The 12,749-nt window shown below is 28.3% G+C and overlaps 1 protein-coding gene across 4 annotated transcripts; it reads right to left on the bottom strand.

Annotated features, from left to right (window-relative positions):
- Positions 1 to 2,927: 2,927 nt before the first annotated feature.
- LOC125076072 (chromatin complexes subunit BAP18-like) lies at positions 2,928 to 10,894 on the bottom strand. Of its 4 annotated transcripts, none has more exons than XM_047688019.1 (5): positions 9,894 to 10,253; positions 9,509 to 9,600; positions 8,825 to 8,926; positions 8,189 to 8,351; positions 2,928 to 5,299 (listed from the first exon to the last, which is right to left on the bottom strand). In XM_047688019.1, exons 1-5 carry the CDS (start codon positions 9,912 to 9,914, stop codon positions 5,192 to 5,194), a joined length of 486 nt encoding a protein of 161 aa, XP_047543975.1. In that variant the 5' UTR covers positions 9,915 to 10,253; the 3' UTR covers positions 2,928 to 5,191. The 4 variants fall into 4 exon arrangements, with proteins under 4 accessions (XP_047543975.1, XP_047543974.1, XP_047543977.1 ...); XM_047688018.1 differs by lacking the exon at positions 9,894 to 10,253 and adding an exon at positions 10,690 to 10,894 and having other exon boundaries at positions 2,929 to 5,299; XM_047688021.1 differs by lacking the exon at positions 9,894 to 10,253 and adding an exon at positions 10,690 to 10,894 and having other exon boundaries at positions 2,929 to 5,299; positions 8,288 to 8,351.
- Positions 10,895 to 12,749: the final 1,855 nt, after the last annotated feature.

Below are 12,749 nucleotides of genomic sequence, written 5' to 3'. Positions count from 1 at the left end.
TTATTGATTATATTTTTTATTTTTAATGGTTGCATAAAATTTATTATTTTTGTTTTCTGTAGTAATAGATAAAGACTATTCTGATTTTAATCCAAAGTCTTTGTTTTAATATCTCTACAGTTGCAGGGTAATAGCAATTGACTGAATAAGGTAAATTCCTAATAGTGTAAGATAAGATATAGTCGGCCATTTGAATTTTATTTCCAGGAGGATAGCAAATATTAATTTATATTTTATATTGATATTTTTTTTTATGTATAAACCTTTAAAACATTAATAATTCTATATTTAATTCAACATTGCGTGTGTTTGTTTGTCACCACCAGATATCAAGCACGTCGTCTTCATGATGCGATGCCGTGTTTTCCACAAGGAACATAATATAAACGTTTTACGTAAAATAAAACGATTATTATGTGCCGGAAGAAAACACAGCATCACAGGAAGGCTCTTCCTGATGACTTGACAATGACTTTGACAGGCCGGTTACCGCCTTGCGGTGACAGCGCAAACAAGGCAAAGGATTCAGCTTAAAACGCTCAAAAGTAAAAGGTAAAAATATAAAGATGAGTTGACACAGCTTTTTCATAATGCGATGCTGTATTTTCTTTCGGCACAAAATAACCATTTTATTGTTATGTAAAACGTTTGTATAATATATAATATACTAAAAGAGGAATTATTTAGCACCTCATACTGCGCCATCTAGTCTTCAATAAGTGAACTATAAGGACTTTTATGATAATAACATGTATACTAAGAAATAGATGACTCTATAAACGTCTGGGCATATTTACAATAGAAATAACAATAATATGTAATTGAATTTTTTTTTTGTATAAGTATATAGATGAATCAAGAATCAAGGATCATATATAGATGAATCAAGGATTACTACAACCGTCATTTTTTATATTGTGAACCTATATTAATCTAAATCAGAAATCCCAAAGGTAAATAGCAGTCCTAATTATATATACTAATACATAGATGAGAGATACAATCTGTTAATCAAAACGGGTTCCACAAGAATAAAAGTGATGCTCACCCACCAAATCTGAAGCAAAGAATAAGTTTATTTTAAAAGTATTGAACGAAAGCAGATGGCAATACGTATTGTGGACTGATCGAGTGTGGTCAGTAGACTTTAATTTAATTTAGCCGTTATCGGAGTCATGTTTATCCTATTGTCTGACAAGTTGATTCTGATGGAAATAAAATAACTAATCCTTATATCGCCAGTCTAATCAGATAACGAAAGACAGAAAAAGTCTACGTTATATATAGATCAGTTAATTACAAGAAGGCGCGCACCTCCTCGCTAAAATTATTATAGCGACCCGCCCGGCTTCGCACGAGTGCAATGCTGCCACTAAATAGGTATACTACAAAATGTATACTACAAAATGACAATCCAAACCGCTATGTCTCTGCGTTTTAAAATGTATCTTCGAAAATATTCATTTAAATTACATGTTGTAAAGTGTCACGTTGATCAATATTAAATGCACAATGTATTTAAGGTACTTAATTGGATATGGATTAATGCTGTATAGTGTAAAATCGCTTCGTAAATTAGCCATTATTTATCGTAAACAGTAAAGGATCAAAAATATTTATTGTGGGTTATCCCTAAGAGATAGATATATACCATCTAGGACTTTTTTTGAAGATCTTTTTAATGTGTACATTATACTGTGATACATTATTTTGATCTATCTCGTAAGGTTGAGCCAGCATTTGCAATGTAAATGCTTGTGTTTATTTACGCCATCACTTTGAAAACCTCTAAAATTATCAGTGTTTCTCTACTAAAATGTTACATGCACATTATACATATAAACCTACCTCTTGAATTAATCTATCTATTAAAAAAACCGCATCAAAATCCGACAGACAGTGGTAAGCGACTTTGTTTTATACTATGTAATGATAATGTTGGAATAGATGACATTAATATGATTTTTAGAATTTTTGTCTGTTTATATGTCCGTTTGTTACCGCTAATCTCGGAAACGGCTTGTCAGATTTGGATGCGGCTTTCACTGATGTACTGTAGTAGTGGGGTATCACAAAACATTTATGTTTATTTAATGCGAACACAAAGTAAAAAAAAAATGTAGATTACTGAGATTTAGAAATTACGAACATTTGTCAATGTAAATTGAGCTGACATTGACGTAGTCTTATATATTAAACAGAATTCAGCTTAGGCTGGCTTATTTTGATAGGTACACTAACTTTCTTTATTATTATTGTGTTTGTTAAAAATGCGTGCTTACAATAATTAGTCTTATATGATATTATTTTGTTTGAATACTAGAATATATCATAGGTTCCCAGTGGTGTTATATCATCCCTCTGCATTTAACATAAAATATACGAACGCGAATCGTAGTTAATGAAAATGTACAAGAGGTTTCGGATTTGTATCTAGATAATGGTAAGGATTATTAGCTATCTACAGGAACGAGGAAACAGTTGTCGTACTTGAAGACCTCTGTACAGTTAAATTAATGCAAGACTTGCCAGATGGTTTTCTAACCACTAATGGCGGAGCTCTCAAATAAGTCATAATCTGTCCATCCATTTCGATGCCACGACAGACGCAAAAATACACAAATATGTCAACCATATAATACTCTATTTTGGAGGCTTAAAATCACGCGAACGGAGTCGCGGTCACCAGCTAGTTATATACATTTAGTAGCAAGTGAAAATGATTGAAATAAAACAACAATTAAATTTGCTTAAAACAGTTTACTAACAAACAAACATACTTAAAATACAAAAAAAAGTGTGTTTACATTGTTTGATTTTTTAATATGTGATCAGACTTTGTTATATTCTATTATTCCTATTGTATTAAGTTTTAAAATACAATAGGCATTTAATTATGGCTATGTTTATATACATATTTATCCTTAGTTTAAGAAAAAAACGGGTATGTAAATTTGTAAATTGTGAATGAAAATATTTATATTTAGAATCTTAGATTTTTTTCCTATATCTACGCATAAACTATTCAAAGAAGACACTAGATATACAGTAAAATATTTACCAAGGTAAAAAACACACATGAAACACACAATACAATAGAAACACTAATTAAGAACACATCAGATCAGATGATTTATTGATTACCTTTCGACTTATAAATACTTAAAATATGAAGGTACTTCAAAATTACTATCTAATAAATCACACATTGAACGGTCGTTATAGAATGAGCACTTGAATATGGTGTGAGAAAGTGTTTTTACAAATACATTACAAATTATTATAATTTGACAGATTACTTATAAGTATTATAAAATTTTAATTCTAACCTTGATTTATTTTTAGTTTAACTCGACTGGTAGGTTTCGGAAAGAAGAATTATATTTCGGATTCGAATTGGGAACTTACTGTCGAGTGTAGCGCAAGAAAACTCGTGATGGAGAATTACAGATGAATTACAGATGTGTCCCCTACAGATGATAATGGGTTAAATAAATTTGAGTCGTCAAATTATTTATTCTTAATTTATATAACTATAAATAAGGCGAATAAAGACTACTCTATTTTAATAAGCCCAATTTAAATTCATTACGTATTCCTGTCACCCAAATACATAAGCAATTTAAATATTGTTAATTGAATGTTTATATATATCTTAATTAACATTATTTTTTTACCTCGCTAATTAGATAACGATTGGTTTTTATTATAAGAAGAATTATTATATATATACAAAAGGGGAGAGGGGGTGTTTGATCTTTACCTGTATTCATATAATATTAAAGCAGTATTTTTACTAAAATTATTATTTAGATATTATATTTATACATTAAATCCATTTAGTTTTGTGCGCTTAAGTCTAATTATAAAAATATTGCTTTTGAAAAGTTGTTTTTTATAAAGCAAAGTTAGTGATCATGATATTAGTTGCATTGATAGGTAATAGATGAAACAAAAATAAAACAAAGATTGCAAAAATATTTCTTAATGGATAGGGTCAACAAAATAACAGAAAAAAATTAATTAAAATAAATGAGAGTAAATTATATAAATATTGACACATGAGACGAGGGACAAAAACTCATTCACAATTAATTTACTTGTTTGTAAATGTTTGACATCTGAAGTTTCATTTTTAGTGCATTTTATATTAATTTACTAAGAACAAAATGTTCTTTATTCTATAATCTAGCCTTCTACAAATATAAGACATACATAATATTTACACTAAATATTTAACGATTTACACAAGAAATAGTTTGATCTATCTAGACACCAAAACTTGAAAATAAATTTAAACTTAAAATATTGTAGGTACTTAAGGCTACCTAAGATTTCCTATCTGTACTTTTTATTCGTACTATCGGGCTATGGCTTGCGGATAACTCTTAACATGGCTATCGTTTCCCAAATTTTATTAAAGTTTTAGTATTATAGATTATGACATTAACAATTCATTGCTTTTAGTTATAAGATAAGTAATTACAATATTTTTTTTAAATAAATGTTATTTTGTATGAAATCGTGTACGAATTAGTGAGGAATATTTAACAGAAGAATTAGATATATATTAAAAAAAAATTATGATATTGGTTATATATATATCGCATTGATTTCAATTACAAATTATTTCTGTTAGCTAAATTGCATCAGAATACTTCCAGCCACTTAAATGAATTAATTTTTTTTTTACAATCTATTGTGTTGTATTGTGTATTGTATTTATTATTATATATATACTTCGCACATAAGTATTTGAAACACCATCTTGTGTTTTTAATTTTGCACCTAATTTTCTAACCATGTAACTGAAGTTAAGCCCAATAATTTTGTTAACTGGATATAAATTTCTTATTAGGTCCACAAGCCATTTGAAACAAGCTTAAAGCCTATTAATCACTGAGGCGTAAAACTGCATATTTACCTAAACAATTTGATATAAGCGTTTGCAAGTAACTATTGTTTTAAAAAATTGCAAATCACCTAAATTTTAATGTTCAAAATAGGTTGTCACATAGTTCGTTTTGATAAAAATATTAATTTATAATATGTATATACTTTTCATAATATATTACATATTATTACTTGCAAGCCGCTTAAGAAATTTGTATGTAGTCACATTTGTGTTGTATAGTACGCTTCAGTGTACAATAGGAATGTTGCCCATTTAGTACGAAAGGTTAAACAAGTTTCAGGCAGCCACTTCCTCATTACTCGCTTCAAACTCCAATTTCACATCCCCGGTCAGGCCTTCAACATCCACTTCATTCTCTGAAGCGTTCAACATGTTCAACGTAACCTGCAAGAGTATTTATGTTTTATTAGATTTAATAAGGTTCAAACTTCAAAACTCTATTTCAAGAATATCAAATATGTTTAAAATTTTAATGTCTACTATGATTGTAAATACATATCTACAAAATATTATCTAAATACATTTTTAACACATTTCTTTAAGAACCAAAGGAAATAAAGTTAAAATTATTAGTGTTGATTAGGTTAAGTTGGAGCATAATTCTTTGTGAATTTTTTTAAACTAGATTTTTAATGACTATGTTTTTCTATGTCTACTATCAGGAGAGACGCTTATTACACTTTACTATGAACGAAAGATGTACTAGCTGAATGTCATTCGGACGCTCATCAAATGGTTACGCTTAGTAAAAGGCTAGGCTTTCAATTAAATGGCTTAAGCTACTTGCTTGCGACATACACAAAACATCACAACTATATGGTCGATTCCAAGGGAAGGAGGAGTAAAGATTAAATAGAATTGACATGGCATTATTGAACGAAATATCTCTGGTATTTGTAAAAAAATGTGTTGCTTTGAATGACAAAGAAGTCGTTATACTATGGAAGTAAAATTAAAGTGGATTCAGTAGATAATAGTGGTGTAATAAAAATAATTATTGCACTATACACAGTTCATCTATTATTTATTTATTACATATAATAATAATGGAGTGTCTGTTTGTAATATTAAAACAACCGCTTTTTACTAAATGCATATGTATGTAAACACGGTACATATACCACAAAAACCCGCCAAAATAGGTCCAGCCGTTGCAGAGATTAGCCGGAACAGACAGACAAAAATTGTAAAAAATGTTATTTTGGTATATGTACCGTGTATACCGATATATATGCATTTAGTAAAAATGGGCTATTTTAATATTACAAAAAGACATTCCAATTTTATTATATGTATAGACGAACTGTGTATCTTGAGAAGCGGTTTGGAAATCGCTTGGTATTATATAAGGTTGGTTTATTTTTTTCCTCATGCCCAGGAAATGGAGTAAAAATATTATTCTACAATAAAAACATTATATATATGTAATTTACTTAAAGTTGTAGGATTATAAATATGCTAATGATTAATATTTAAAAAAGGGAGTACATTTTTATTACACTATTAGCAATTTCTTTCTTTTTCATTTAATTATTTTTTAGGTGACATTATTAGCATGCTTTTTTCCACAACAGTACAACTGATATTTTAAGCTTCATGCTAGCTGGACTAAAATGCTACATGAGCAATTGCCAAATTCATTCTTTTTGCCAAAAAGTAGCCAAAGCTGCTTTAAATAAATGTATGTAATATTCGTTCAGTTTGAAAAACATTTATTGAAAATGTTTTTATATTTGTGCGCTGTGAAATAAAATATTAACATGCGATAATATTGACTAATAATGGGAACAAGACAACAACAACAATATTCTGATTCAAAATTTCATATTTAAAATTAAATGGTGCTGGAAAAAAAATGATAAATAATAATCAGCACTACAAAATATCTACTTGTCTTTTTGTCTTTAATTAAATTAAACATTTAGTTATGTGTTAACATTATTCCTAAATATAATAAGCAACTGAAAAAAGCTACAAAAAAAATCTTTAGAAATATTCAAGCAGGAATTCTATTAGCCTAGGCTCATTTAAATTAAGCTTACTTAACTTTATAAAATCAGAAATATATAAAAAAATATAATACCCACGCCCACTAATACTGTTTATTTTTTTTTATGTATAAAATACCATATTCTTCCTATACAATTAAAATGCTATAAAGCCATCCATTAAAATAAGTATGCTTAAATGGATTTAACTGGCATTTTGACAGCAAAAGGCTATGGTTTAAAAAGCAAGTCACAAAGACTACTTTACTTTCAATATGATATATAGTATGAAATAATAAAACTGATTAGAGCTTTCTACACAATTCAGCTGAAAAATTGCACATCCTTTTGGAACTAGTCTCATCTTGTATACTAAATGTTGTAATTTATTAAAAAATGCCCAAAACAAACATTACATTTTTTTTAATTTTAAAATCATATAAGTGGATAAGTTGTCACCACCACTTGGGAAACAAGTCCCTAGTTCACTCAACTTTTAAACCAGACCACAACAATGCTAAGTATTACTGTAAGATGTTAAAAAATGTGATGAGTTGTTGTAACCCAGACATACTTGCCCAAAGACCTATCACTAAGTAAATGTTACATTTGCTTATAATTTTGAGCCATTATTCTTGTAGTTATCATATATTTTTATAAGGACTAAGCCTGACAGTCAATAGCTTAGTGCGGGGAATATTGATAGATTTAAATATAATATTAATTTCTCAGGAAGAATGCCTAACATAAAAAATATGAATAATATTTTTGTAATTCCTGTATAACTGTACAGTATAAATAAATAATTAAGATAATTCTAACATATTTTGTCACCTTACTTATAATATGATCTTAAATTGGAACATTGATAGGTTACATGAATTTAGGGTCTCATTCAAATAATTTTCCTTCATGAATGTTGCATTTGTAATATCTTATTAAGTAAACAAATATACCCGGCTAAAATCCCGATTTTCCCCTTTTTTAAAAATAATCAGGTATTGTACACTGATATTAAGTTTTCCACTGCTAAAATTGCAAAGTATACTATAAATACCACATAAAAATCAGACCTACATGTATGTATGTATTTCATTTTGTAATATAACAATAATAACTTATAAAGATATGTTTAAATGAACCATGCATATAGCCGAGTGCGAGGCAAAGCCAGATATGTACAAAAAAATAAAAATTCAAACTTCACTAACTGAAATAAAAAAAGACAGCACAACAACTATAGAAAATCTGTGATTGGTTTGCATTAGTTAGTGAAGATTTGAACCTCGGCGTTTTTTCCTAACACGCTCGGTTGGCTGATGATGCTCAGTGGTGGGACTACCTGAGGTGTCTGCTGGGTCGTGCTGGTCACCGTACTGCTTACCTGCCTTACTGGTATACCTGCATCCTCAAAAGCCTTTTTCTTTAGTGTAGTTCGTATTTGGGAACTGAAAACAGTTGATGTATTGTTGATTAGATTTCTTTATGATAACATTTCTAACGCAATTAGATATATTTTGAACAAATACACACATCACTAAAATAGATTAAATTGGCCCCAATGAAATGCCTATTCATAATTTTTTGATAGTTTACAATCTAGCTACAAAATAACCATACTAACAATTATCCAGTAACATTGACATAAGAAAAAGGTATACACATATAAGAATACAATTAGGCACCTGATGGTAAGTCTTCCACTACAAAATAAAACTATTGAAATTAAAATGTTTTTGCTGGCCGTAATTACAATGACTCACTTTATCTGCAGTTAAACAAAACAAATATTTTAGATTGAAGTTTCTTAGTAGGTTGGAGAGTACATAATTGTATTGGGAAACAAATTTCCCTATATATATTCTAAGCTCTATTTTTCTCACAAATCATACTTATACCAATAAATAAGCAATTTACTTACACCGTCCTGGCTTTTATGTGCTGACTGAGTTTATTAAGATCAACTGCAAAGCGATGTACACAGTTACGAAGCATTTCAATTTCCTCATCTGTCCATTTACCTCTAAAAACATTGAAATAAATTATTTCTTAGTTCATTATAGCCCTATAGTATTTGGCCGAGTAATTAATAATGAGTGCCATAATGACCAAATCAAGGCAGTATTGTGATGCAGACCAGCACTGGTTTTGCATAGGAGCAATTTATTAACAAAGAAAATAAGAAGTGTGCTTGACATGCCGATATTAAGGAGGTATGTTTATTTATTTTTTAGTATAAATTAGTATGTAACCTATAGTCTTTTTTTAATTTTTAATCAATAAAAATAGTAATTACGAGAGTATCTTAGAAGATAGACCCATACTATTGTAAATGTTACAGTTTTGTAGTAAATAGTTTTGATTCATCTCCTAGGATTTTGTCAATGGTGTTAGCATACAATAACAGGTTTTTAGATCATACAATGTTATATTCAGCCATTGTGTACAAAATATGATAGGTATACAAGCCTTCCTCGTTTTTCACTCTATGTTAATGACAGACGCTAGCTTATAAGTTAGCGGAGATACAGACAGAACTGGAAAAAGCAACTTTTTATATATGTAAGTATAAATTTATGTAAATTTCAATATTTAATGCACATACCCTGGTTGTGTGTCTCCCATAGGATGTAGGAGCATTGTCATCTCAGACAGTTTATTGAAGGCAGTTCCTGCCTCCCTAAAAATTTCTCCCACCTAAAAAATATAGATTTTGAAGATTATTTATATGTAAGTATTAATAGCATAACAAGCCTTGTTTAAGCTTATAATCTTAACACAAAGATAATATCCCTAACAATATTTCCTAACTTATTTTTTGCTTCATTTAGGATATTATTTATTAAGTTTTAGAAATAATATCCTTTAATGGATATTTAGAACTCAAAAACAAGTGTAGGTTCCTAGTAATACTATTGTGTTATTACTTGTGTAATGTTATCTTGTTTAAATAAAATAAGTAACAGAGGAATATTGAGATTTTTGCTTACCTTTGCCGCCGAATTGTTCATATTAAAAAAAGATTGAATAATTCCTACTCAAATATAAAAACGAAAAGGATTTATAATAACAAAATTAAATAAATCAATTTATGATCATTAAATATAACGATATGTAAAACAGTACAACCACATAACCTAACCAAACAGAGTTGAATGGACCACTTCGATCATAGCATCAGTAAATGGTAAATGGTCACTGGTAACATGCTCTGTCCGATCTATCTTCGTGTTTTCAAATTAATAATAATATATCGTATGCACTGAAGCCTAAATCAAGTAGTGAATGCAAAAGCCTTTTTCTTCAAAATATATGATAAGAGTTAAAAAGTTAAGATAATGTTATGCTTATGATATGAAATTGAAATAAGAATAACAAAACAGGACTACCAACATTAGTTAATTACAATACAGAAAAAGCTATTAAAAGTAGTGTTGATAATATATTTGTAAATATTGTTGATGTTTAATACTACGAGTAGTATTTTATCAGGATTAATAAAAATAGATAAGAACTGCTAAGTATATAAATATAACTGATGATTCATATTAAAATTAATAAAATATAATGTTAATCATTGTTTTTGCGTATTTACCAATTTCAGAACTGAGTAATTCGATTGTTTACTTTGTTCATACGTATGTAAGAATTAAAAATAATGTAGAAGGAAATTTTTTAAATGTCATAATAATTGTAACTTGTTTTAAAATGAACATTAACTTAATATATATTAATGAATCGTAATGTAAATATAAACATTTAATAATTTAATATTTATAAACTTACTTTGTTTGCTGGAGTGTTCATTGAAGAGCGCCGGGTTGAAAATATGTTTAATAATAGAAATTATTTAAACTAAATTAGGTTTTTGGATTCAAATTAAACGAACTGTAAATCAATTAAATACTTTCAGGATTAACACAATCTGTAACTATAACCAAGAGAAAAAGTAAATCAATAAAATTAACTCACGAACTTTACAAATGTTGCCTACGTCGTGTTTTTTTAAAAATAAGAATGTTTAAATATCTATCCTTGTTTTAATTTTTTTGATTATTTATATCAAATTACTAAATAATTGAAATAAATTAATATAGTTTCTGAAATTTATTTAGTTAAGTAGAAACATTACCTAATATATTGTATGTAAGTAAACAATTAAAAATAAATTGTAGAAAAAAAATTATAACTTATAACTCCAAAAGTATTAATTTACGTGTATTTTTTGGGCACAAACGTGAGAAGCCAATTTCTCATAAAACTCATTCAACACAATATTTTAGTTCCAACTTTTGGTTCTAGACCGTTTCATTTATCATGTCGCATAACTTTGACGTTCTAAACAACTTTAAAATATAACTTATGCTATCAAATAGCTTGTTTCTGGATATTGGTGTAACTTGTCACCCATAAGTACATTTAAACAGTTTTAAAATAGGTTATTTCTAAAAAAAAAATGTACTGTTACTATTCTTAATTATAGTTCGAAAAAATTGTGTTTGTTCGAATCTATATCTATAAAAACAAAACAAAAAAGATTTTGATTGAACAATGAAGAAGTTAAAGATAAAAGAACAGTTGGATATTCCCTCGCCAACTTAAGACAACTTTCAGGTGTAATATTGAATGCATGGGTAATACAAATTTATCATTGTGTATAAAAAGTGTACCTCAAAATCATCGATAAAATGTTTTTTACGCTACTAGAACTGTTGCATATTGAGAATGATATTATAATATTTTTTACACATGGCAACAATTGTACTTTTAACGCAAATTGAATGATTTATGTGCTATTGTATAGATTGCGATAACGACATTTATAATAGGTAATAATAAATGCTTAGAGGTAGCTTAAATAAAAAAAAATGGTGCTCTCGAATTGTAAAATCAAGTAAAAACAAGAAAAAAAAATTATAAAAAAAATATTCATGTTTTATTTGATTTTCAAATAAATATATAATAAATACCGTTAATAGATAATACTGGCCGTTCAAAAAAGCTTAAACATATCGGTCAGTCCTTTTATTTTTATGAGGTGTTCACTTTTTCTTAAAAAGTCTATGTGTTGGTAAAACTGTATATCACTAACTGTGCGTCACTTCCGTTTACTTTATTGATTTTTAATAATGGCGTCAATTTCGAATGTGCAATGTTAATCTATTAATATAGAAGAAGCTAAAATTTCTAAGAAAATAAGCATAGAGTCACATAATATACTGTAATATGTAATTATTTTGGTACATTTTGATACATTTATTTAAAATAATTAGCAACTCCAACAAAACAGCAAACATTCGATTTTCTCTTTGGTCATGTTGCTGTTCTCAAGGGAGACTAGTCATCTTATGTTATAAGGCATAAATGTCTAAGTGTGCCTTACTCTAATCATAATTCAATGAAACGGCAAATCCTACCTTGACTTGTGGTTTAAACCTAAGATCAGTCACTCTAGTGACTATATAAAGACTACGTATAGATCAACGAGTAACAATTAGTATATTGCTAAAGCGTTCCACTGGCAAAATTCTTCAGTATGACTCAACTTGAAACCATAATCGATTTCGATTTTAGGTAATGACGAACGACTGCATCAGTATATACCAATATGACGTAGGTGGTTAAAGGATTCGAAACAAGATTCTTGTTTCAACGCGTACCTTTGTCTTAGTACCTAGTAGTGCTTTAAGTAATTTTTTCAACTTATAACACCGTCCTAAAACCTTCTCAACCTTGGTGTTTGATCCAAGTAGTTCAATGTGGAAACAAATTTTTAAACTAAATAATGTTATATTAAAACGTCAGGTAATATTTTAGTTACTTAGAATGATAAAGTCCTTAGGCAG

Source organism: Vanessa atalanta, chromosome Z (genome assembly GCF_905147765.1).
Source record: "Vanessa atalanta chromosome Z, ilVanAtal1.2, whole genome shotgun sequence".
NCBI classification, from domain to species: domain Eukaryota; kingdom Metazoa; phylum Arthropoda; class Insecta; order Lepidoptera; family Nymphalidae; genus Vanessa; species Vanessa atalanta.
Note: the sequence above shows the minus strand (reverse complement) of the source record. Positions and strands in the feature narration are given on the sequence as shown.

Excerpts from the sequence above, each read along its gene's own strand:
- LOC125076072 (XM_047688018.1), bottom strand. The coding sequence starts at position 10,710 with ATGAACACTCCAGCAAACAAA. Across the intron at positions 8,927-9,508 it reads ATGGGAGACACACAACCAGG|AGGTAAATGGACAGATGAGG; the intron begins GTATGTGCATTA and ends CAATGTTTTTAG. Across the intron at positions 8,352-8,824 it reads CACATAAAAGCCAGGACGGT|TTCCCAAATACGAACTACAC; the intron begins GTAAGTAAATTG and ends AACTGTTTTCAG.